This window comes from Pelophylax lessonae (assembly GCF_965119305.1).
Source record: "Pelophylax lessonae genome assembly, chromosome: 11".
NCBI lineage: Eukaryota > Metazoa > Chordata > Amphibia > Anura > Ranidae > Pelophylax > Pelophylax lessonae.
The window spans coordinates 236,388,232-236,414,181 of NC_138778.1; the positions used below are offsets into that span (position 1 = coordinate 236,388,232).

At 49.6% G+C, this 25,950-nt stretch overlaps 1 protein-coding gene across 1 annotated transcript in view; it reads left to right on the forward strand.

Annotated features, from left to right (window-relative positions):
* The window catches only part of LOC309566510 (cilia- and flagella-associated protein 337-like), a 99,522-nt gene that overhangs the window by 27,168 nt on the left and 46,404 nt on the right, over nucleotides 1–25,950 (forward strand). Inside the window, exons 3-12 of the mRNA XM_082271682.1 lie at nucleotides 14,917–15,060; nucleotides 15,174–15,296; nucleotides 15,567–15,738; nucleotides 18,437–18,483; nucleotides 20,251–20,388; nucleotides 22,174–22,362; nucleotides 23,079–23,270; nucleotides 23,374–23,634; nucleotides 23,926–24,090; nucleotides 25,726–25,875. Coding sequence (XP_082127808.1) covers nucleotides 14,917–15,060; nucleotides 15,174–15,296; nucleotides 15,567–15,738; nucleotides 18,437–18,483; nucleotides 20,251–20,388; nucleotides 22,174–22,362; nucleotides 23,079–23,270; nucleotides 23,374–23,634; nucleotides 23,926–24,090; nucleotides 25,726–25,875 — 1,581 coding nt within the window. The remainder of the gene's footprint in view (nucleotides 1–14,916; nucleotides 15,061–15,173; nucleotides 15,297–15,566; nucleotides 15,739–18,436; nucleotides 18,484–20,250; nucleotides 20,389–22,173; nucleotides 22,363–23,078; nucleotides 23,271–23,373; nucleotides 23,635–23,925; nucleotides 24,091–25,725; nucleotides 25,876–25,950) is intronic.

The following is a 25,950-nucleotide window of genomic DNA, read 5'->3' on the forward strand; positions in this document are numbered from 1 at the left end:
ATTTCTCCTCCTCCTCTCTCCTCCTGTATCATTTTCTTACTTCTCCTCCTCCTCTCTCCCTCCTCTTCCTTACTTCTCCTCCTCCTCTCTCCTCCTGTATCCTTTTCTTAATTCTCCCTCCTCTCTCCTCCTGTATCCTTTCCTCACTTCTCCTCCTCCTCTCTCCTCCTGTATTCTTTCCTCACTTCTCCTCCTCCTCTCCTCCTGTATTCTTTCCTCACTTCTCCTCCTCCTCTCCTCCTGTATCCTTTCCTCACTTCTCCTCCTCTCCTCCTGTATTCCTTCCTTGCTTCTCCTCTCCTCCTGTATCCTTTCCTCACGTCTCCTCCTTCTCTCCTCCTGTATCCTTTCCTCACTTCTCCTCCTCCTCTCTCCTCCTGTATCCTTTCCTCACTTCTCCTCCTCCTCTCTGCTCCTTTATCCTTTCCTCACTTCTCCTCCTCCTCTCTCCTCCTGTATCCTTTCCTCACTTCTTCTCCTCCTCTCTCCTCCTGTATCCTTTCCTCACTTCTCCTCCTCCTCTCTCCTCCTGTATCCTTTCCTCACTTCTCCTCCTCTCTCCTCCTGTATCCTTTCTCTCTTCTCCTACTCTCTCCTCCTTGTATCCTTTCCTCACTTCTCTCCTCCTCTCTCCTCCTGAATTATTTTCTCACTTCTCCTCCTCCTCTCTCCTCCTGTATCCTTTCTCTCTTCTCCTCCTCTCTCCTCCTGTATCCTTTCCTCTCTTCTCCTCCTCTCTCCTCCTGTATCCTTTCCTCACTTCTCCTCCTCTCTCCTCCTGTATTCTTTTCTCACTTTTCCTCCTCCTCTCTCCTTCTGTATTCCTTCCTTACTTCTCCTCCTCCTCTCTCCTCCTGTATCCTTTCCTCACTTCTCCTCCTCCTCTCTCCTCCTGTATCCTTTCCTCACTTCTCCTCCTCCTCTCTCCTCCAGTATCCTTTCCTCACTTCTCCTCCTCCTCTCTCCTCCTGTATTCCTTCCTTACTTCTCCTCCTCCTCTCTCCTCCTGTATCCTTTCTTACTTCTCCTCCTCCTCTCTCCTCCTGTATCCTTTCCTCACTTCTCCTCCTCCTCTCTCCTCCTGTATCCTTTCCTCACTTCTCCTCCTCTCTCCTCCTGTATCCTTTCCTCTCTTCTCCTACTCTCTCCTCCTGTATCCTTTCCTCACTTCTCCTCCTCCTCTCTCCTCCTGAATTATTTTCTCACTTCTCCTCCTCCTCTCTCCTCATGTATCCTTTCCTCTCTTCTCCTCCTCTCTCCTCCTGTATCCTTTCCTCTCTTCTCCTCCTCTCTCCTCCTGTATCCTTTCCTCACTTCTCCTCCTCTCTCCTCCTGTATTCTTTTCTCACTTTTCCTCCTCCTCTCTCCTTCTGTATTCCTTCCTTACTTCTCCTCCTCCTCTCTCCTCCTGTATCCTTTCCTCACTTCTCCTCCTCCTCTCTCCTCCTGTATTCCTTCCTTACTTCTCCTCCTCCTCTCTCCTCCTGTATCCTTTCCTTACTTCTCCTCCTCCTCTCCTCCTGTATCCTTTCCTTACTTCTCCTCCTCCTCCTCTCTCCTCCTGTATTCCTTCCTTACTTCTCCTCCTCCTCTCGCCTCCTGTATCCTTTCCTCACTTCTCCTCCTCCTCTCCTCCTGTATTCCTTTCGTCACTTCTCCTCCTCTCTCCTCCTGTATTCCTTTCCTTACTTCTCCTCCTCCTCTCTCCTCCTGTATCCTTTCCTTACTTCTCCCCCTCCTCTCTCCTCCTGTATTCCTTCCTTACTTCTCCTCCTCCTCTCTCCTCCTGTATCCTTTCCTCACTTCTCCTCCTCTCTCCTCCTGTATCCTTTCCTTACTTCTCCTCCTCCTCTCTCCTCCTGTATTTCTTCCTTACTTCTCCTCCTCCTCTCACCTCCTGTATCCTTTCCTTACTTCTCCTCCTCCTCTCTCCTCCTGTATCCTTTCCTCACTTCTCCTCCTCCTCTCTCCTCCTGTATTCCTTCCTTACTTCTCCTCCTCCTCTCACCTCCTGTATCCTCTCCTTACTTCTCCTCCTCCTCTCTCCTCCTGTATCCTTTCCTCACTTCTCCTCCTCCTCTCTCCTCCTGTATCCTTTCCTCACTTCTCCTCCTCCTCTCTCCTCCTGTATCCCTTCCTCACTTCTCCTCCTCTCTCCTCCTGTATCCTTTCCTCACTTCTCCTCCTCCTCTCCTCCTGTATTCCTTCCTCACTTCTCCTTCTCTCTCCTCCTGTATTCTTTCCTCACTTCTCCTCCTCTCCTTCTGTATTCCTTCCTCATTTCTCCTCCTCCTCTCTCCTCCTGTATTCCTTCCTTACTTCTCCTCCTCCTCTCTCCTCCTGTATCCTTTTCTTAATTCTCCTCCTCCTCTCTCCTCCTGTATTCTTTCCTCACTTCTCCTCCTCCTCTCTCCTCCTGTATCCTTTCCTCACTTCTCCTCCTCTCTCCTCCTGTATCCTTTCCTCACTTCTCCTCCTCCTCTCTCCTCCTGTATTCTTTCCTCACTTCTCCTCCTCTCCTCCTGTATTCCTTCCTCATTTCTCCTCCTCCTCTCTCCTCCTGTATCCTTTCCTCACTTCTCCTCCTCCTCTCTCCTCCTGTATCCTTTCCTCACTTCTCCTCCTCTCTCCTCCTGTATCCTTTCCTCACTTCTCCTCCTCCTCTCTCCTCCTGTATTCTTTCCTCACTTCTCCTCCTCTCCTCCTGTTGTCCTTCCTCATTTCTCCTCCTCCTCTCTCCTCCTGTATCCTTTCCTCACTTCTCCTCCTCTCACCTCCTGTATCCTTTCCTCACTTCTCCTCCTCTCTCCTCCTGTATCCTTTCCTCACTTCTCCTCCTCCTCTCTCCTCCTGTATTCCTTCCTCACTTCTCCTCCTCTCTCCTCCTGTATTCTTTCCTCACTTCTCCTCCTCCTCCTCTACTCCGGTATTCCTTCCTCACTTCTCCTCCTCTCTCCTCCTGTATCATTTCCTCTCTTCTCCTCCTCCTCTCTCCTCCTGTATTCCTTCCTCACTTCTCCTCCTCTCTCCTCCTGTATCCTTTCCTTACTTCTCCTCCTCTTCTCTCCTCCTGTATCCTTTCCTCACTTCTCCTCCTCCTCTCTCCTCCTGTATCCTTTCCTCACTTCTCCTCCTCTCTCCTCCTGTATCCTTTCCTCACTTCTCCTCCTCCTCTCTCCTCCTTTATCCTTTCCTCTCTTCTCCTCCTCTCTCCTCCTGTATCCTTTCCTCTCTTCTCCTCCTCTCTCCTCCTGTATCCTTTCCTCACTTCTCCTCCTCTCTCTTCCTGTATTCTTTTCTCACTTTTCCTCCTCCTCTCTCCTTCTGTATTCCTTCCTTACTTCTCCTCCTCCTCTCTCCTCCTGTATCCTTTCCTCACTTCTCCTCCTCCTCTCTCCTCCTGTATCCTTTCCTCACTTCTCCTCCTCCTCTCTCCTCCAGTATCCTTTCCTCACTTCTCCTCCTCCTCTCTCCTCCTGTATTCCTTCCTTACTTCTCCTCCTCCTCTCTCCTCCTGTATCCTTTCCTTACTTCTCCTCCTCCTCTCTCCTCCTGTATCCTTTCCTTACTTCTCCTCCTCCTCTCTCCTCCTGTATTCCTTCCTTACTTCTCCTCCTCCTCTCGCCTCCTGTATTCTTTCCTCACTTCTCCTCCTCTCTCCTCCTGTATTCCTTCGTCACTTCTCCTCCTCTCTCCTCCTGTATCCTTTCCTTACTTCTCCTCCTCCCCTCTCCTCCTGTATCCTTTCCTTACTTCTCCCCCTCCTCTCTCCTCCTGTATTCCTTCCTTACTTCTCCTCCTCCTCTCTCCTCCTGTATCCTTTCCTCACTTCTCCTCCTCTCTCCTCCTGTATCCTTTCCTTACTTCTCCTCCTCCTCTCTCCTCCTGTATTTCTTCCTTACTTCTCCTCCTCTCACCTCTTGTATCCTTTCCTTACTTCTCCTCCTCCTCTCTCCTCCTGTATCCTTTCCTTACTTCTCCTCCTCCTCTCTCCTCCTGTATCCTTTCCTCACTTCTCCTCCTCCTCTCTCCTCCTGTATCCTTTCCTCACTTCTCCTCCTCTCTCCTCCTGTATCCTTTCCTCTCTTCTCCTACTCTCTCCTCCTGTATCCTTTCCTCACTTCTCCTCCTCCTCTCTCCTCCTGAATTATTTTCTCACTTCTCCTCCTCCTCTCTCCTCATGTATCCTTTCCTCTCTTCTCCTCCTCTCTCCTCCTGTATCCTTTCCTCACTTCTCCTCCTCTCTCCTCCTGTATCCTTTCCTCACTTCTCCTCCTCCTCTCTTCTCCTGTATCCTTTCCTCACTTCTCCTCCTCTCTCCTCCTGTATCCTTTCCTCACTTCTCCTCCTCCTCTCTCCTCCTGTATTCTTTCCTCACTTCTCCTCCTCCTCTCTCCTCCTGTATCCTTTCCTCTTTTCTCCTCCTCTCTCCTCCTGTATTCTTTTCTCACTTCTCCTCCTCCTCTCTCCTCCTGTATCCGTTCCTCTCTTCTCCTCCTCTCTCCTCCTGTATTCTTTTCTCACTTTTCCTCCTCCTCTCTCCTTCTGTATCCTTTCCTCACTTCTCCTCCTCTCTCCTCCTGTATCCTTTCCTCACTTCTCCTCCTCTCTCCTCCTGTATCCTTTCCTCACTTCTCCTTCTCCTCTCTCCTCCTGTATTCTTTCCTCACTTCTCCTCCTCCTCCTGTATCCTTTCCTCACGTCTCCTCCTTCTCTCCTCCTGTATCCTTTCCTCACTTCTCCTCCTCCTCTCTCCTCCTGTATCCTTTCCTCACTTCTCCTCCTCCTCTCTCCTCCTGTATCCTTTCCTCACTTCTCCTCCTCCTCTCTCCTCCTGTATCCTTTCCTCACTTCTCCTCCTCTCTCCTCCTGTATCCCTTTCTCACTTCTCCTCCTCCGTCTCTCCTCCTGTATCCTTTCCTCACTTCTCCTCCTCTCTCCTCCTGTATCCTTTCCTCTCTTCTCCTCCTCTCTCCTCCTGTATCCTTTCCTCACTTCTCCTCCTCCTCTCTCCTCCTGAATTCTTTTCTCACTTTTCCTCCTCCTCTCTCCTTCTGTATTTCTTCCTTACTTCTCCTCCTCCTCTCTCCTCCTGTATCCTTTCCTCACTTCTCCTCCTCTCTCCTCCTGTATCCTTTCCTCACTTCTCCTCCTCCTCTCTCCTCCTGTATTCTTTCCTCACTTCTCCTCCTCCTCTCTCCTCCTGTATCCTTTCCTCTTTTCTCCTCCTCTCTCCTCCTGTATTCTTTTCTCACTTCTCCTCCTCCTCTCTCCTCCTGTATCCGTTCCTCTCTTCTCCTCCTCTCTCCTCCTGTATTCTTTTCTCACTTTTCCTCCTCCTCTCTCCTTCTGTATTCCTTCCATACTTTTCCTCCTCCTCTCTCCTCCTGTATCCTTTCCTCACTTCTCCTCCTCTCTCCTCCTGTATCCTTTCCTCACTTCTCCTCCTCCTCTCTTCTCCTGTATCCTTTCCTCACTTCTCCTCCTCTCTCCTCCTGTATCCTTTCCTCACTTCTCCTCCTCCTCTCTCCTCCTGTATTCTTTCCTCACTTCTCCTCCTCCTCTCTCCTCCTGTATCCTTTCCTTACTTCTCCTCCTCCTCCTGTATCCTTTCCTCACTTCTCCTCCTCCTCTCTCCTCCTGTATCCTTTCCTCACTTCTCCTCCTCCTCTCTTCTCCTGTATCCTTTCCTCACTTCTCCTCCTCTCTCCTCCTGTATCCTTTCCTCACTTCTCCTCCTCCTCTCTCCTCCTGTATTCTTTCCTCACTTCTCCTCCTCCTCTCCTCCTGTATTCTTTCCTCACTTCTCCTCCTCCTCTCCTCCTGTATCCTTTCCTCACTTCTCCTCCTCTCCTCCTGTATTCTTTCCTCACTTCTCCTCCTCCTCTCCTCCTGTATCCTTTCCTCACTTCTCCTCCTCTCCTCCTGTATTCCTTCCTTGCTTCTCCTCTCCTCCTGTATCCTTTCCTCACGTCTCCTCCTTCTCTCCTCCTGTATCCTTTCCTCACTTCTCCTCCTCCTCTCTCCTCCTGTATCCTTTCCTCACTTCTCCTCCTCCTCTCTCCTCCTGTATCCTTTTCTCACTTCTCCTCCTCCTCTCTCCCCCTGTATCCTTTCCTCACTTCTCCTCCTCCTCTCTCCTCCTGTATCCTTTCCTCACTTCTCCTCCTCCTCTCTCCTCCTGTATCCTTTCCTCACTTCTCCTCCTCTCTCCTCCTGTATCCCTTTCTCACTTCTCCTCCTCCTCTCTCCTCCTGTATCCTTTCCTCACTTCTCCTCCTCCTCTCTCCTCCTGTATCCTTTCCTCACTTCTCCTCCTCCTCTCTTCTCCTGTATCCTTTCCTCACTTCTCCTCCTCTCTCCTCATGTATCCTTTCCTCACTTCTCCTCCTCCTCTCTCCTCCTGTATTCTTTCCTCACTTCTCCTCCTCCTCTCCTCCTGTATTCTTTCCTCACTTCTCCTCCTCCTCTCTCCTCCTGTATCCTTTCCTCACTTCTCCTCCTCCTCTCTCCTCCTGTATCCTTTCCTCACTTCTCCTCCTCTCTCCTCCTGTATCCTTTCCTCTCTTCTCCTACTCTCTCCTCCTGTATCCTTTCCTCACTTCTCCTCTCTCCTCCTGAATTATTTTCTCACTTCTCCTCCTCCTCTCTCCTCCTGTATCCTTTTCTCTCTTCTCCTCCTCTCTCCTCCTGTATCCTTTCCTCTCTTCTCCTCCTCTCTCCTCCTGTATCCTTTCCTCACTTCTCCTCCTCTCTCCTCCTGTATTCTTTTCTCACTTTTCCTCCTCCTCTCTCCTTCTGTATTCCTTCCTTACTTCTCCTCCTCCTCTCTCCTCCTGTATCCTTTCCTCACTTCTCCTCCTCCTCTCTCCTCCTGTATCCTTTCCTCACTTCTCCTCCTCCTCTCTCCTCCAGTATCCTTTCCTCACTTCTCCTCCTCCTCTCTCCTCTTGTATTCCTTCCTTACTTCTCCTCCTCCTCTCTCCTCCTGTATCCTTTCCTTACTTCTCCTCCTCCTCTCTCCTCCTGTATCCTTTCCTTACTTCTCCTCCTCCTCTCTCCTCCTGTATTCCTTCCTTACTTCTCCTCCTCCTCTCGCCTCCTGTATCCTTTCCTCACTTCTCCTCCTCTCTCCTCCTGTATTCCTTCGTCACTTCTCCTCCTCTCTCCTCCTGTATCCTTTCCTTACTTCTCCTCCTCCTCTCTCCTCCTGTATCCTTTCCTTACTTCTCCCCCTCCTCTCTCCTCCTGTATTCCTTCCTTACTTCTCCTCCTCCTCTCTCCTCCTGTATCCTTTCCTCACTTCTCCTCCTCTCTCCTCCTGTATCCTTTCCTTACTTCTCCTCCTCCTCTCTCCTCCTGTATTTCTTCCTTACTTCTCCTCCTCCTCTCACCTCCTGTATCCTTTCCTTACTTCTCCTCCTCCTCTCTCCTCCTGTATCCTTTCCTCACTTCTCCTCCTCCTCTCTCCTCCTGTATTCCTTCCTTACTTCTCCTCCTCCTCTCACCTCCTGTATCCTCTCCTTACTTCTCCTCCTCCTCTCTCCTCCTGTATCCTTTCCTCACTTCTCCTCCTCCTCTCTCCTCCTGTATCCTTTCCTCACTTCTCCTCCTCCTCTCTCCTCCTGTATCCTTTCCTCACTTCTCCTCCTCCTCTGTCCTCCTGTATCCTTTCCTCACTTCTCCTCCTCCTCTCCTCCTGTATTCCTTCCTCACTTCTCCTTCTCTCTCCTCCTGTATTCTTTCCTCACTTCTCCTCCTCTCCTCCTGTATTCCTTCCTCATTTCTCCTCCTCCTCTCTCCTCCTGTATCATTTTCTTACTTCTCCTCCTCCTCTCTCCTCCTGTATTCCTTCCTTACTTCTCCTCCTCCTCTCTCCTCCTGTATCCTTTTCTTAATTCTCCTCCTCTCTCCTCCTGTATCCTTTCCTCACTTCTCCTCCTCCTCTCTCCTCCTGTATTCTTTCCTCACTTCTCCTCCTCCTCTCCTCCTGTATTCTTTCCTCACTTCTCCTCCTCCTCTCCTCCTGTATCCTTTCCTCACTTCTCCTCCTCTCCTCCTGTATTCCTTCCTTGCTTCTCCTCTCCTCCTGTATCCTTTCCTCACGTCTCCTCCTTCTCTCCTCCTGTATCCTTTCCTCACTTCTCCTCCTCCTCTCTCCTCCTGTATCCTTTCCTCACTTCTCCTCCTCCTCTCTGCTCCTTTATCCTTTCCTCACTTCTCCTCCTCCTCTCTCCTCCTGTATCCTTTCCTCACTTCTTCTCCTCCTCTCTCCTCCTGTATCCTTTCCTCACTTCTCCTCCTCCTCTCTCCTCCTGTATCCTTTCCTCACTTCTCCTCCTCTCTCCTCCTGTATCCTTTCCTCTCTTCTCCTACTCTCTCCTCCTTGTATCCTTTCCTCACTTCTCCTCCTCCTCTCTCCTCCTGAATTATTTTCTCACTTCTCCTCCTCCTCTCTCCTCCTGTATCCTTTTCTCTCTTCTCCTCCTCTCTCCTCCTGTATCCTTTCCTCTCTTCTCCTCCTCTCTCCTCCTGTATCCTTTCCTCACTTCTCCTCCTCTCTCCTCCTGTATTCTTTTCTCACTTTTCCTCCTCCTCTCTCCTTCTGTATTCCTTCCTTACTTCTCCTCCTCCTCTCTCCTCCTGTATCCTTTCCTCACTTCTCCTCCTCCTCTCTCCTCCTGTATCCTTTCCTCACTTCTCCTCCTCCTCTCTCCTCCAGTATCCTTTCCTCACTTCTCCTCCTCCTCTCTCCTCCTGTATTCCTTCCTTACTTCTCCTCCTCCTCTCTCCTCCTGTATCCTTTCCTTACTTCTCCTCCTCCTCTCTCCTCCTGTATCCTTTCCTCACTTCTCCTCCTCCTCTCTCCTCCTGTATCCTTTCCTCACTTCTCCTCCTCTCTCCTCCTGTATCCTTTCCTCTCTTCTCCTACTCTCTCCTCCTGTATCCTTTCCTCACTTCTCCTCCTCCTCTCTCCTCCTGAATTATTTTCTCACTTCTCCTCCTCCTCTCTCCTCATGTATCCTTTCCTCTCTTCTCCTCCTCTCTCCTCCTGTATCCTTTCCTCTCTTCTCCTCCTCTCTCCTCCTGTATCCTTTCCTCACTTCTCCTCCTCTCTCCTCCTGTATTCTTTTCTCACTTTTCCTCCTCCTCTCTCCTTCTGTATTCCTTCCTTACTTCTCCTCCTCCTCTCTCCTCCTGTATCCTTTCCTCACTTCTCCTCCTCCTCTCTCCTCCTGTATTCCTTCCTTACTTCTCCTCCTCCTCTCTCCTCCTGTATCCTTTCCTTACTTCTCCTCCTCCTCTCCTCCTGTATCCTTTCCTTACTTCTCCTCCTCCTCCTCTCTCCTCCTGTATTCCTTCCTTACTTCTCCTCCTCCTCTCGCCTCCTGTATCCTTTCCTCACTTCTCCTCCTCTCTCCTCCTGTATTCCTTCGTCACTTCTCCTCCTCTCTCCTCCTGTATCCTTTCCTTACTTCTCCTCCTCCTCTCTCCTCCTGTATCCTTTCCTTACTTCTCCCCCTCCTCTCTCCTCCTGTATTCCTTCCTTACTTCTCCTCCTCCTCTCTCCTCCTGTATCCTTTCCTCACTTCTCCTCCTCTCTCCTCCTGTATCCTTTCCTTACTTCTCCTCCTCCTCTCTCCTCCTGTATTTCTTCCTTACTTCTCCTCCTCCTCTCACCTCCTGTATCCTTTCCTTACTTCTCCTCCTCCTCTCTCCTCCTGTATCCTTTCCTCACTTCTCCTCCTCCTCTCTCCTCCTGTATTCCTTCCTTACTTCTCCTCCTCCTCTCACCTCCTGTATCCTCTCCTTACTTCTCCTCCTCCTCTCTCCTCCTGTATCCTTTCCTCACTTCTCCTCCTCCTCTCTCCTCCTGTATCCTTTCCTCACTTCTCCTCCTCCTCTCTCCTCCTGTATCCCTTCCTCACTTCTCCTCCTCTCTCCTCCTGTATCCTTTCCTCACTTCTCCTCCTCCTCTCCTCCTGTATTCCTTCCTCACTTCTCCTTCTCTCTCCTCCTGTATTCTTTCCTCACTTCTCCTCCTCTCCTTCTGTATTCCTTCCTCATTTCTCCTCCTCCTCTCTCCTCCTGTATTCCTTCCTTACTTCTCCTCCTCCTCTCTCCTCCTGTATCCTTTTCTTAATTCTCCTCCTCCTCTCTCCTCCTGTATTCTTTCCTCACTTCTCCTCCTCCTCTCTCCTCCTGTATCCTTTCCTCACTTCTCCTCCTCTCTCCTCCTGTATCCTTTCCTCACTTCTCCTCCTCTCTCCTCCTGTATCCTTTCCTCACTTCTCCTCCTCCTCTCTCCTCCTGTATTCTTTCCTCACTTCTCCTCCTCTCCTCCTGTATTCCTTCCTCATTTCTCCTCCTCCTCTCTCCTCCTGTATCCTTTCCTCACTTCTCCTCCTCCTCTCTCCTCCTGTATCCTTTCCTCACTTCTCCTCCTCTCTCCTCCTGTATCCTTTCCTCACTTCTCCTCCTCCTCTCTCCTCCTGTATTCTTTCCTCACTTCTCCTCCTCTCCTCCTGTTGTCCTTCCTCATTTCTCCTCCTCCTCTCTCCTCCTGTATCCTTTCCTCACTTCTCCTCCTCTCACCTCCTGTATCCTTTCCTCACTTCTCCTCCTCTCTCCTCCTGTATCCTTTCCTCACTTCTCCTCCTCCTCTCTCCTCCTGTATTCCTTCCTCACTTCTCCTCCTCTCTCCTCCTGTATTCTTTCCTCACTTCTCCTCCTCCTCCTCTACTCCGGTATTCCTTCCTCACTTCTCCTCCTCTCTCCTCCTGTATCATTTCCTCTCTTCTCCTCCTCCTCTCTCCTCCTGTATTCCTTCCTCACTTCTCCTCCTCTCTCCTCCTGTATCCTTTCCTTACTTCTCCTCCTCTTCTCTCCTCCTGTATCCTTTCCTCACTTCTCCTCCTCCTCTCTCCTCCTGTATCCTTTCCTCACTTCTCCTCCTCTCTCCTCCTGTATCCTTTCCTCACTTCTCCTCCTCCTCTCTCCTCCTTTATCCTTTCCTCTCTTCTCCTCCTCTCTCCTCCTGTATCCTTTCCTCTCTTCTCCTCCTCTCTCCTCCTGTATCCTTTCCTCACTTCTCCTCCTCTCTCTTCCTGTATTCTTTTCTCACTTTTCCTCCTCCTCTCTCCTTCTGTATTCCTTCCTTACTTCTCCTCCTCCTCTCTCCTCCTGTATCCTTTCCTCACTTCTCCTCCTCCTCTCTCCTCCTGTATCCTTTCCTCACTTCTCCTCCTCCTCTCTCCTCCAGTATCCTTTCCTCACTTCTCCTCCTCCTCTCTCCTCCTGTATTCCTTCCTTACTTCTCCTCCTCCTCTCTCCTCCTGTATCCTTTCCTTACTTCTCCTCCTCCTCTCTCCTCCTGTATCCTTTCCTTACTTCTCCTCCTCCTCTCTCCTCCTGTATTCCTTCCTTACTTCTCCTCCTCCTCTCGCCTCCTGTATTCTTTCCTCACTTCTCCTCCTCTCTCCTCCTGTATTCCTTCGTCACTTCTCCTCCTCTCTCCTCCTGTATCCTTTCCTTACTTCTCCTCCTCCCCTCTCCTCCTGTATCCTTTCCTTACTTCTCCCCCTCCTCTCTCCTCCTGTATTCCTTCCTTACTTCTCCTCCTCCTCTCTCCTCCTGTATCCTTTCCTCACTTCTCCTCCTCTCTCCTCCTGTATCCTTTCCTTACTTCTCCTCCTCCTCTCTCCTCCTGTATTTCTTCCTTACTTCTCCTCCTCTCACCTCTTGTATCCTTTCCTTACTTCTCCTCCTCCTCTCTCCTCCTGTATCCTTTCCTTACTTCTCCTCCTCCTCTCTCCTCCTGTATCCTTTCCTCACTTCTCCTCCTCCTCTCTCCTCCTGTATCCTTTCCTCACTTCTCCTCCTCTCTCCTCCTGTATCCTTTCCTCTCTTCTCCTACTCTCTCCTCCTGTATCCTTTCCTCACTTCTCCTCCTCCTCTCTCCTCCTGAATTATTTTCTCACTTCTCCTCCTCCTCTCTCCTCATGTATCCTTTCCTCTCTTCTCCTCCTCTCTCCTCCTGTATCCTTTCCTCTCTTCTCCTCCTCTCTCCTCCTGTATCCTTTCCTCACTTCTCCTCCTCTCTCCTCCTGTATTCTTTTCTCACTTTTCCTCCTCCTCTCTCCTTCTGTATTCCTTCCTTACTTCTCCTCCTCCTCTCTCCTCCTGTATCCTTTCCTCACTTCTCCTCCTCCTCTCTCCTCCTGTATCCTTTCCTCACTTCTCCTCCTCCTCTCTCCTCCAGTATCCTTTCCTCACTTCTCCTCCTCCTCTCTCCTCCTGTATTCCTTCCTTACTTCTCCTCCTCCTCTCTCCTCCTGTATCCTTTCCTTACTTCTCCTCCTCCTCTCCTCCTGTATCCTTTCCTTACTTCTCCTCCTCCTCTCTCCTCCTGTATTCCTTCCTTACTTCTCCTCCTCCTCTCGCCTCCTGTATCCTTTCCTCACTTCTCCTCCTCTCTCCTCCTGTATTCCTTCGTCACTTCTCCTCCTCTCTCCTCCTGTATCCTTTCCTTACTTCTCCTCCTCCTCTCTCCTCCTGTATCCTTTCCTTACTTCTCCCCCTCCTCTCTCCTCCTGCATTCCTTCCTTACTTCTCCTCCTCCTCTCTCCTCCTGTATCCTTTCCTTACTTCTCCTCCTCCTCTCTCCTCCTGTATCCTTTCCTCACTTCTCCTCCTCCTCTCTCCTCCTGTATCCTTTCCTCACTTCTCCTCCTCCTCTCTCCTCCTGTATCCTTTCCTCACTTCTCCTCCTCCTCTGTCCTCCTGTATCCTTTCCTCACTTCTCCTCCTCCTCTCCTCCTGTATTCCTTCCTCACTTCTCCTTCTCTCTCCTCCTGTATTCTTTCCTCACTTCTCCTCCTCTCCTCCTGTATTCCTTCCTCATTTCTCCTCCTCCTCTCTCCTCCTGTATTCCTTCCTTACTTCTCCTCCTCCTCTCTCCTCCTGTATCCTTTTCTTAATTCTCCTCCTCCTCTCTCCTCCTGTATCCTTTCCTCACTTCTCCTCCTCCTCTCTCCTCCTGTATCCTTTCCTCACTTCTCCTCCTCTCTCCTCCTGTATCCTTTCCTCACTTCTCCTCCTCCCTCCTCCTGTATCCTTTCCTCACTTCTCCTCCTCCTCTCTCCTCCTGTATTCTTTCCTCACTTCTCCTCCTCTCCTCCTGTATTCCTTCCTCATTTCTCCTCCTCCTCTCTCCTCCTGTATCCTTTCCTCACTTCTCCTCCTCCTCTCTCCTCCTGTATCATTTTCTTACTTCTCCTCCTCCTCTCTCCTCCTGTATTCCTTCCTTACTTCTCCTCCTCCTCTCTCCTTCTGTATCCTTTTCTTAATTCTCCTCCTCCTCTCTCCTCCTGTATCCTTTCCTCACTTCTCCCCCTCCTCTCTCCTCCTGTATCCTTTCCTCACTTCTCCTCCTCTCTCCTCCTGTATCCTTTCCTCACTTCTCCTCCTCTCTCCTCCTGTATCCTTTCCTCACTTCTCCTCCTCCTCTCTCCTCCTGTATTCTTTCCTCACTTCTCCTCCTCTCCTCCTGTATTCCTTCCTCATTTCTCCTCCTCCTCTCTCCTCCTGTATCCTTTCCTCACTTCTCCTCCTCTCTCCTCCTGTATCCTTTCCTCACTTCTCCTCCTCCTCTCTCCTCCTGTATTCCTTCCTCACTTCTCCTCCTCTCTCCTCCTGTATTCTTTCCTCACTTCTCCTCCTCCTCCTCTCCTCCGGTATTCCTTCCTCACTTCTCCTCCTCTCTCCTCCTGTATCATTTCCTCTCTTCTCCTCCTCCTCTCTCCTCCTGTATTCCTTCCTCACTTCTCCTCCTCTCTCCTCCTGTATTCTTTCCTCACTTCTCCTCCTCCTCCTCTCCTCCGGTATTCCTTCCTCACTTCTCCTCCTCTCTCCTCCTGTATCCTTTCCTCTCTTCTCCTCCTCCTCTCTCCTCCTGTATTCCTTCCTCACTTCTCCTCCTCTCTCCTCCTGTATCCTTTCCTTACTTCTCCTCCTCTTCTCTCCTCCTGTATCCTTTCCTCACTTCTCCTCCTCCTCTCTCCTCCTGTATCCTTTCCTCACTTCTCCTCCTCTCTCCTCCTGTATCCTTTCCTCTCTTCTCCTACTCTCTCCTCCTGTATCCTTTCCTCACTTCTCCTCCTCCTCTCTCCTCCTTTATCCTTTCCTCTCTTCTCCTCCTCTCTCCTCCTGTATCCTTTCCTCTCTTCTCCTCCTCTCTCCTCCTGTATCCTTTCCTCACTTCTCCTCCTCTCTCCTCCTGTATTCTTTTCTCACTTTTCCTCCTCCTCTCTCCTTCTGTATTCCTTCCTTACTTCTCCTCCTCCTCTCTCCTCCTGTATCCTTTCCTCACTTCTCCTCCTCCTCTCTCCTCCTGTATCCTTTCCTTACTTCTCCTCCTCCTCTCTCCTCCTGTATCCTTTCCTTACTTCTCCTCCTCCTCTCTCCTCCTGTATTCCTTCCTTACTTCTCCTCCTCCTCTCGCCTCCTGTATCCTTTCCTCACTTCTCCTCCTCTCTCCTTCTGTATTCCTTCCTTACTTCTCCTCCTCCTCTCTCCTCCTGTATCCTTTCCTCACTTCTCCTCCTCCTCTCTCCTCCTGTATCCTTTCCTCACTTCTCCTCCTCCTCTCTCCTCCTGTATCCTTTCCTTACTTCTCCTCCTCCTCTCTCCTCCTGTATCCTTTCCTTACTTCTCCTCCTCCTCTCTCCTCCTGTATTCCTTCCTTACTTCTCCTCCTCCTCTCGCCTCCTGTATCCTTTCCTCACTTCTCCTCCTCTCTCCTCCTGTATTCCTTCCTTACTTCTCCTCCTCCTCTCTCCTCCTGTATCCTTTCCTCACTTCTCCTCTTCTCTCCTCCTGTATTCTTTCCTCACTTCTCCTCCGTCTCTCCTGCAGGTGGACACGTCATGTGATGGATTCATTGACTGGAGTGAATTTTGTACATATATGCTGCTGCAGTACAAGGAAAGAGACCTGATCCTGACGCAGAGGGCGACTGTTTTGGGGGAGCCCATTATACGTCTGTGCACCCACAGTAAGGTCAGTAGGGAGATGAAGGCCCACATGTCAGTTTAATGTGGGAGTGCTGGGGGTGTCCAGAACCAGAAATGTGATCAATTGGTCACAGCATTCCATGTTTTGTCTCTCTCCAGCAAGAGCCAACCTGCCGAATCCTGGCCATTAGTGGCCCTCCATCGTTATGGTTCATGAGTGTCAGCAAAGGAGGAGTCCTCACCGCATGGGACGGCAGCCTTCACCCACTGAGGTCCTATGAGGTACACAGATTACCTATGTATGTCTGACCATGTACAGTACACAGGGGTAGGTTAACTGGTTAATTAAGTGGTGTTGAAGTACTGTGTGGGATCCTGCTGGATGTAGGGTTGAGGACTATGTGGGACCATGCTGGATGTAGGGTTGAGGACTGTGTGGGACCATGCTGGATGTGGGGGTTGAGGACCATGTGGGACCATGCAGGGCGTTGGATTGGAGGACTGTGTGGGACCATGTTGGACATCCCTAAAGTCCTGCCCTCTACATTGCAGATCTCCTCTGACCCCCATGACCCCCACACTGGGAAAAGAAGGTTTAAATCTTGGGCTACAGATGCCATTTATCTTCCCAATCTGCACAAATTCACCGTGGCCACCACCAGCCGAAACATCCACTTCTTCGACATCTCCACCATGAACGTGTCCGAGGAGTTCTACCTGTGTGGTAGGTATGAAGATTACTGATCTATACAATGGCAGTATGTGTCTCCGCCCCCTAGAGGCTGATCCCAGTCTGGTCACCATGTGTGTCTGCCCCTATAGGCTGATCCAAGTCTGGTCACCATGTGTGTCAGCCCCCTATAGGCTGATCCAAGTCTGGTCACCATGTGTGTTAGCCCCCTATAGGCTGATCCCACCCTGGTCACCATGTGTGTCCACCCCCTATAGGCTGAGCCCACCCTGGTCACCATTTATGTCTACCCCCTACAACCTGATCCCAGTCTGTTCACGATGTGCGTCTGCCCCCTATAGGCTGATCCAAGTCTGGTCAAAGTGTGTGTCTGCCTCTATAAGCTGATCCCAACCTGGTCACCCTGTGTGTCTGCCCCCTATAGACTGATCCCAGTCTGGTCACTATGTGTGTCTTCCCCCTATAGGCTGATCCCAACCTGGTCACCATGTGTGTCCACCCCCTATAGGCTGATCCCAACCTGGTCACCATGTGTGTCCACCCCCTATAGGCTGATCCCAGTCTGTTCACCATGTGTGTCCGCCCCTATAGGCTGATCCCAGTCTGGTCACTATGTGTGTCCACCCCCTATAGGCTGATCCCAGTCTGGTCACTATGTGTATCTTCCCCCTATAGGCTGATCCCAACCTGGTCACCATGTGTGTCCACTGTCCACCCCCTATAGGCTGATCCCAGTCTTGTCACCATGTGTGTCTGCCCCTATAAGCTGATCCCAACCTGGTCACCATGTGTGTCCGCCCCCTACAGGCTGATCCCAGTCTGGTCAACATGTGTGTCTGTCACACGGGGCTGCCTCCTGCAGCTAATCACCAGGAACCACCGCTGGGGCCCTCACATGTGATGGCCCACAGCCCCAGTCATAGGTATGAGACTTACCTGTACTAAGCCAGGTGTCATCCCATAATGGAGTGAGAACATTCCAGGGGTGATAAGTGTATATCATCTTTGTTAGGATGGACCCCTATATATGGTGAGGTATGACATCACTGCTATAATGGACCACTTTACATGGTGAGGTATGACATCACAGCTATAATGGACCCCTATATATGGTGAGGTATGACATCACTGCTATAATGGACCCCTATATATGGTGAGGTATGACATCACTGCTATAGTGGACCCCTATATATGGTGAGGTATGACATCACTGCTATAGTGGACCCCTATATATGGTGAGGTATGACATCACTGCTATAGTGGACCCCTATATATGGTGAGGTATGACATCACTGCTATAATGGACCCCTATATATGGTAAGGTATGACATCACTGCTATAATGGACCCCTATGTACAGTGAGGTATTACATCACTGCTATAATGGACCCCTATATATGGTGAGGTATGACATCACTGCTATAATGGACCCCTATATATGGTGAGGTATGACATCACTGCTATAATGGACCCCTATATATGGTGAGGTATGACATCACTGCTATAATGGACCCCTATATATGGTGAGGTATGACATCACTGCTATAATGAACCCCTATACATGGTGAGGTATGACATCACTGCTATAATGGGCCCCTATACATGGTGAGGTATGACATCACTGCTATAATGGGCCCCTATATATGGTGAGGTATGACATCACTGCTATAATGGACCCCTATATATGGTGAGGTATGACATCACTGCTATAATGGACCCCTATATATGGTGAGGTATGACATCACTGCTATAATGGACCCCTATATATGGTGAGGTATGACATCACTGCTATAATGGCCCCCTATATATGGTGAGGTATGACATCACTGCTATAATGGGCCCCTATACATGGTGAGGTATGACATCACTGCTATAATGGGCCCCTATATATGGTGAGGTATGACATCACTGCTATAATGGGCCCCTATATATGGTGAGGTATGACATCACTGCTATAATGGACCCCTATATATGGTGAGGTATGACATCACTGCTATAATGGGCCCCTATATACGGTAAGGTATGACATCACTGCTATAATGGACCCCTATATATGGTGAGGTATGACATCACTGCTATAATGGGCCCCTATATACGGTAAGGTATGACATCACTGCTATAATGGACCCCTATATACGGTGAGGTATGACATCACTGCTATAATGGACCCCTATATATGGTGAGGTATGACATCACTGCTATAATGGACCCCTATATATGGTGAGGTATGACATCACTGCTATAATGGACCCCTATATATGGTGAGGTATGACATCACTGCTATAATGGACCCCTATATATGGTGAGGTATGACATCACTGCTATAATGGACCCCTATATATGGTGAGGTATGACATCACTGCTATAATGGGCCCCTATATATGGTGAGGTATGACATCACTGCTATAATGGGCCCCTATATATGGTGAGGTATGACATCACTGCTATAATGGGCCCCTATATATGGTGAGGTATGACATCACTGCTATAATGGACCCCTATATATGGTGAGGTATGACATCACTGCTATAATGGGCCCCTATATATGGTGAGGTATGACATCACTGCTATAATGGACCCCTATATATGGTGAGGTATGACATCACTGCTATAATGGACCCCTATATATCCCTGCTATGTTAGAGTGATATCAGTGATAAGGTTATAGATTATTGCTATGTTGGACCCCCGTACATTACAATCACCTCTCACCGCTCTACTTCTTTCCCCAGCTTTGCAGCACGTCCCCACCTGCTTCTCCTATTGGTACAATGTAAAGGTAACTGACCCTTGTATTCTCTTCTCCTGCCTGTAGAGTTATCTGGTCATCCGATCTTCTCTTCTATTCAAAGATCCCTGGAAGCTCCTCTCTTCTCCTGTGTGTAGGATTCTCTGGTCACCCGGTGTCCTCCTATATCCACAGACCCCTGGAAGCTCCTCTCTTCTCCTGTGTGTAGGGTTCTCTGGTCACCCGGTGTCCTCTTATATCCACAGACCCCTGGAAGCTCCTCTCTTCTCTGTCCTGTGTGTAGATTTCTCGGTGTCCTTTTATATCCACAGACCCCTGAAAGCTCCTCTCTTCTCCTCTTAGTAGAGTTCTCTGGTCACCCGGTGTCCTCCTATATCCACAGACCCCTGGAAGCTCCTCTCTTCTCCTGTGTGTAGGGTTCTCTGGTCACCCGCTGTCCTCCTATATCCACAGACCCCTGGAAGCTCCTCTCTTCTCCTGTGTGTAGAGTTCTCTGGTCACCCGGTGTCCTCCTATATCCACAGATGCTTGGAAGCTCCTCTCTTCTCCTGTGTGTAGGGTTCTCTGGTCACCCGCTGTCCTCCTATATCCACAGACCCCTGGAAGCTCCTTTCTTCTCCTGTGTGTAGGGTTCTCTGGTCACCCGGTGTCCTCCTATATCCACAGACCCCTGGAAGCTCCTCTCTTCTCCTGTGTGTAGGGTTCTCTGGTCACCCGGTGTCCTCCTATATCCACAGACCCCTGGAAGCTCCTCTCTTCTCCTGTGTGTAGAGTTCTCTGGTCACCCGGTGTCCTCCTATATCCACAGACCCCTGGAAGCTCCTCTCTTCTCCTGTGTGTAGAGTTCTCTGGTCACCCGGTGTCCTCCTATATCCACAGACCCCTGAAAGCTCCTCTCTTCTCCTCTTAGTAGGGTTCTCTGGTCATCCAGTGTCCTCCTATATCCACAGACCCCTGGAAGCTCCTCTCTTCTCCTGTGTGTAGGGTTCTCTGGTCATCCAGTGTCCTCCTATATCCACAGACCCCTGGAAGCTCCTCTCTTCTCCTGTGTGTAGGGTTCTCTGGTCACCCGGTGTCCTCCTATATCCACAGACCCCTGGAAGCTCCTTTCTTCTCCTGTGTGTAGGGTTCTCTGGTCACCCGGTGTCCTCCTATATCCACAGACCCCTGAAAGCTCCTCTCTTCTCCTCTTAGTAGGGTTCTCTGGTCATCCAGTGTCCTCCTATATCCACAGACCCCTGGAAGCTCCTCTCTTCTCCTGTGTGTAGGGTTCTCTGGTCATCCAGTGTCCTCCTATATCCACAGACCCCTGAAAGCTCCTCTCTTCTCCTCTTAGTAGGGTTCTCTGGTCATCCAGTGTCCTCCTATATCCACAGACCCCTGGAAGCTCCTCTCTTCTCCTGTGTGTAGGGTTCTCTGGTCACCCGGTGTCCTCTTATATCCACAGACCCCTGGAAGCTCCTCTCTTCTCTGTCCTGTGTGTAGATTTCTCGGTGTCCTTTTATATCCACAGACCCCTGAAAGCTCCTCTCTTCTCCTCTTAGTAGAGTTCTCTGGTCACCCGGTGTCCTCCTATATCCACAGATGCTTGGAAGCTCCTCTCTTCTCCTGTGTGTAGGGTTCTCTGGTCACCCGGTGTCCTCCTATATCCACAGACCCCTGGAAGCTCCTCTCTTCTCCTGTGTGTAGGGTTCTCTGGTCACTATATCTCCTCTTAAATGCACAGACCCCTGAAAGCCCCTATATTCTCCTTTGTGTAGAGTTATCTGGTCACCGAATGTCCTCTTATATCCCCAGATCCCTGGAAGCTCCTCTCTTCTCCTATGGGGGGATGACTACGGTGGACTCAGCTTGTTGTGGCTGTTAAAGCCAACCTACGGTCTTTTTGAGAAGCCATTCAGCCAGCAGCCAGGACCCCACAAGATCTCCATGCAGGTGAGGAGACCCGGCACTGACAGCAGATGACAGAATTACCCTTCATATGTCTATTGCACCTCACTTGTCTATGAGACGGGGTCAATCCCCACCTGTCTGATAAACACACTTACCGTATCTCACAGAAGTAAGTACACCCCTCACATTTTTAAAAATATTTTATTATATTTATTATATCATATTTTATTTTATTATATCAACACTGAAGAACACCCCTTGGGCATGGAGGTCACCAGAGCTTCACAGGTTGTCACTGGAGTCCTCTTCCCCTCCTCCATGATGACATCACAGAGCTGGTGGATGTTAGAGACCTTCCCCTCCCCCACCTTCTGTTTGAGGATCCCCACAGATGATCAATAAGGTTTAGGTCTGGAGACGCTTGGCCAGTCCATCACCTTTACCCTCAGCTTCTTTAGCAAGGCAGTGGTCATCTTGGAGGTGTTTGGGGTCGTTATGTTGGAATATTGCCCTGCCCCCCAGTCTCTGAAGGGAGGGGATCATGCTCTGCTTCAGTATGTCACAGTACATGTTGGCATTCATGGTTCCCTCAATGATCTGTAGCCCCCCAGTGCCGGCAGCACTCATGCAGTCCCAGACCATGACACTCCCACCACCATGCTTGACTGTAGGAAGACACACTTGTCTTTGTACTCCTCACCTGGTTGCTGCCACACACGCCTGACACCATCTGACACCAAATAAGTTTATCTTGGTCTCATCAGACCACAGGAGATGGTTCCAGTAATCCATGTCCTTAGTCTGCTTGTCTTCAGCAAACTGTTTGTGGACTTTCTTGTCCATCATCTTTAGAAGAGGCTTCATTCTGGGATGACAGCCATGCAGACCAATTTGATGCAGTGTGGGGCGTATGGTCTGAGCACTGACAGGCTGACCCCTCCCCCACCCCTTCAACCTCTGCAGCAATGCTGGCAGCACTCATACGTCTATTTCCCAAAGACAACCTCTGGATATGACGCTGAGCACGGCACTCAACTTCTTTGGTGGACCATGGTGAGGCCTGTTCTGAGTGGAACCTGTCCTGTTATACAGCTGTATGGTCTTGGCCACCGTGCTGCAGCTCAGTTTCAGGGTCTTGGCAATCTTCTTATAGCCTAGGCCATCTTTATGTAGAGCAACAATTCTTTTTTTCAGATCCTCAGAGAGTTCTTTGCCATGAGGTGCCATGTTGAACTTCCAGTGACCAGTATGAGAGAGTGAGAGCGATAACACCAAATTTATCACACCTGCTCCCCATTCACACCTGAGTATCACTAACGAGTCACATGACACCGGGGAGGGAAAATGGCTAATTGGGCCCAATTTGGACATTTTCACTTAGGGGTGTACTGACTTTTGTTGCCAGCGGTTTAGACATTAATGGCTGTGTGTTGAGTTATTTTGAGGGGACAGTAAATTTACACTGTTATACAAGCTGTACACTCACTACTTTACATTGTAGCAAAGTCTCATTTCTTCAGTGTTGTCACATGGGAGGGGTGTACTTACTTTTTGTGAGATAATGTATACTGTATATTTTAGGATTACAGAATGTGGAAGATAGTCTGACAAACCAGAGGCTGTTGATCTTGGAAGCACCATTGACTGGGGGGGGGGGGGGGGGGTAAAGACCTGACTGTAGACGTAGCTGATATCTGACGGCCAGTGTTCAGGAATATCGGACCATGGTGTTAGTACTGATGACCTGAGTAGAGGCCCAAGGTGTAGCAGATCTTCTCACATCAAAGGATTTCCCCATGTGATCTCTATACTTCTTCTTCCTCGTAGGACCTGAGACATCATAGCAATTTCCTTAGTTACCAGTACATCCCTAATGTCCACTCCGAACCTGTGACCCGACTCCTGTACATCCCAGGACAGGATCTTATCATTTCAGCATCTGGCAGCTCCAAGACCTCCGTTGTCATCATGGACATTCATAGACGAGGGAGAGTTTACACCTGGAAGATTAATAAGGTTAGTGAAGTTTCCACCTGAAGATTAATAAGGTTAGTGGAGTGTCCACCTGGAAGATCGGTAAGGTTAGTGGAGTGTCTACCTGGAAGATCAGTAAGGTTAGTGGAGTTTACACCTGGAAGATCGGTAAGGTTAGTGGAGTGTCCACCTGGAAGATTGGTAAGGTTAGTGGAGTGTCCACCTGGAAGATCGGTAAGGTTTGTGGAGTTTCCACCTGGAAGATCAGTAAGGTTTGTGGAGTTTACACCTGGAAGATCAGTAAGGTTTGTGGAGTTTACACCTGGAAGATCAGTAAGGTTAGTGGAGTGTCCACCTGGAAGATTGGTAAGGTTAGTGGAGTGTCCACCTGGAAGATTGGTAAGGTTAGTGGAGTTTACACCTGGAAGATCGGTAAGGTTAGTGGAGTGTCCACCTGGAAGATTGGTAAGGTTAGTGGAGTGTCCACCTGGAAGATTGGTAAGGTTAGTGGAGTTTACACCTGGAAGATTGGTAAGGTTAGTGGAGTTTCCACCTGGAAGATCGGTAAGGTTAGTGGAGTGTCCACCTGGAAGATTGGTAAGGTTAGTGGAGTTTACACCTGGAAGATCGGTAAGGTTAGTGGAATGTCCACCTGGAAGATTGGTAAGGTTAGTGGAGTTTCCACCTGGAAGATCAGTAAGGTTTGTGGAGTTTTGGCTGTTGGAGGTCATGTGGTGACTCAGCCTGTTCTCTTCCAGGGTGTTCAATGCTTTGACTTCTGCAAGGCCATGAACCTGCTGGTCACTGGGGGACTGGATCACCAGGTCAGACTTTGGAACCAGTATGTCCCTGGCCGCCCTACAGCTGTCCTCTCGGAGCACACTACACCCATTCTTGATGTGGTTGTATATGAACCCCTCAGACAAATATTCAGCTACTCGAAGGACTCGGTGAGTATGAGGATGCATCATATAGTATGAATACAGGCCGGAGAAGTGTTTGTGGTCCATCAATGTAAGCCACACAATAGAATGGTCCTCCATCTCTCCACAGGTCCTGAAAGTCTGGGGCATCTCCTCTCATAGCTGCCTGCAGACGCTGGTTCTGAAGTTCCCATGTATCCAGCCTGGAAGGATCCAGGAACAAGGAAACTTCCCCTTTCTCCTCGTACCGTCACCGTCTCACTGCCTGCTCGTCTCTTACTCTGATTATATTGCGATGCTGAGACTGGCCCAGAAGTCCTCTAATGAAGAGGTTCTAGTGACACATGAGGCTCCTCTATCAGCTGTCCTATACAATGGCTTCTTCCATCAGGTGAGTCTGATCTCCTGGAATAAGGGGACTCTGGGGACACAGGAGACATGTCTATCCTCTGTCCTGTACAATAGATTCTTCCATCAGGGGAGTTTCATACAGATCTGATCTCCTGGAATAAGGGGACTCTGGGGACACAGGAGACATGTCTATCCTCTGTCCTGTACAATAGATTCTTCCATCAGGTGAGTCTCATACAGGTCTGATCTCCTGGAATATTCGCTGCAGCTGCCAACAAGCCATAATTCTCCAGATATCGATCCTGACCCCCCCTTTACATGTTCACATCAGGTGGTGACAGCGAGTGAGGACTCCAGCATAGCGGTCTGGGATGTGGAAACGGGCGACAAGTTTCTTCTTCTGAGGAATGCTCACGGCCAGGAGGAGGTGACATGTTTATCACTGGACACCTCAAGGAGGAGGTTGATCAGCGGGGCCCAGAACGGCACCATCAAGGTACACCTTGGCGTTAGGTGAAAGGGGGGTATTGATGGCTTTAAGGAATCATGAAATGAGTAATATAGAATTGTACCCCAAACATTATTCCCAACAACATGACCATCTTCTGCTAACAAGAAAGACGTTGTCACCTTCCTGAAGCCTCAAAGAGAGCTGCTGGTCATCTTGACTGCGGGGATCCGCAGGGGTCGACGATAGGCTCCAAACAGTCTGCAAGCTTTGATTGGTATCATCAGATCAAAGGAATGTATTTTATCTCTCATAATAGGTGAAATATTAGTGGCAGAGAGATTTAAATAATTCCTTCTTATGGTTCACGTGTTGGGCTACATGTACATGTAAATCTCTGTCTGTAGCGTGCGTAGAATCCTAGAGAAACACACAAAACCGTTATATGGCGTCTGATTGCAGCAGGCAGGCAGTGTTTGGTACTGTCGCAATCAGACCGATGCCCTGGTGTCAGAATTCCTATCCCTGACTCAGCGGTCTGCGCCGTTCTGGGTCAATTCGACTCTGGTGAGTTCAGAACACGAAACCTCCTGTGGGCTGGGACAGGGACACCCCCTGGGGTTGATTGGCCAAGGGCTAAAGTCCAGCCCACATTCATATTCCAATAAATTGGGGAACCTAAGATACGGACATGGTTCTTCCATGAAGCCAGTTCTAAACTGGGGAGTCCCCACACGGTATCCGGTATGCTTCTACCAAGGGATAAGCTTTGGTAAAGATTATTTCTGGTTTTATTCCTTTTTATTTTCATAGCAAATTGCCAATTGTGTGTCTTTTTATATTTTGTATTTTTTGTAACTCCTTTTGCTTTGTATATATTTCTTATGCACTGCCCACTTTCGGGATATTTAATTATAAAATTAATAAGTGACTTCTGTGTACTAAGCTAGGACTCATATCTCTGAAGAGATTGTTGCATTTTAGTGCCTAATTGCTTGGTCTAAGCTACATGCCAATCGGTATGCAATTGCACTGTGTGTTGGCAGATTGCATGCAGATTGTAAACCAGACGGAGATCTGCGTGTGTGTGGTGGCCCAGCAGACCAGTCTGCGGACAAACTGTTGGGTGGTGGCAGGCTATCGTTTGTGGTGTGTGGGGGTGGGGACAGTGGGAAGAGTGATTAACACCGGGGTTCTACCTTGTAGGACAGCTGGAGGAATCCCAGTAGTGTGTAATAATTGCTAGACTGCTCCGTAACCCTTAGAGTGCACCAGATTGTATGTAAGATTCGTATCTGCCTGTGTGTGGTCAGCCAGCTGGATTGGAGTGGAGTCTCCCTCTAGTGGTGACCAAAGGCAGTGCGGGCTGTAAAAGTGTCACAGCCAGTGTTATTGTAGGAGTTTCCCTTATTCCCTTATACTCCCCAGTCACGAAACCACGTCTCGGTTAGCTAGTCGCCGTGGGCGTTGTCAATCGTGACAGACGTCACAATGTAACTCTCCACCAAACTCTGAATATCGTTTGGTCTGGAGTGACACTGTAATGTATTTAGTGTTTACAGCTCACGGGTCACCAGAGAAGAAGGGGGGGGGGGGGATATCTATCTCATGCTGCAAATCTGATTGTATTTAGGAAAGGGGGGATGGGGTTGTAGACAACATTCTCATCTCTTTATATTTCAGATCTGGAACATCCAGAATGGACACAACCTGCACAGACTGCAGTCGGTTGAGGAGGCGGAGGTCACCTGTGTACTGACGCTGCGGGGGCAGACATTCCTCAGTGTTGGCTGGAACAGGAAGATTGTCACTTACAATGTCACAAAACCCGAGGTTAGCTGAACCCCGTCTTCTCTTCTTCTCCAGTGTTTATTCCTGCATGTTAGTGGGCAGGCAGCTCTAGCAGAT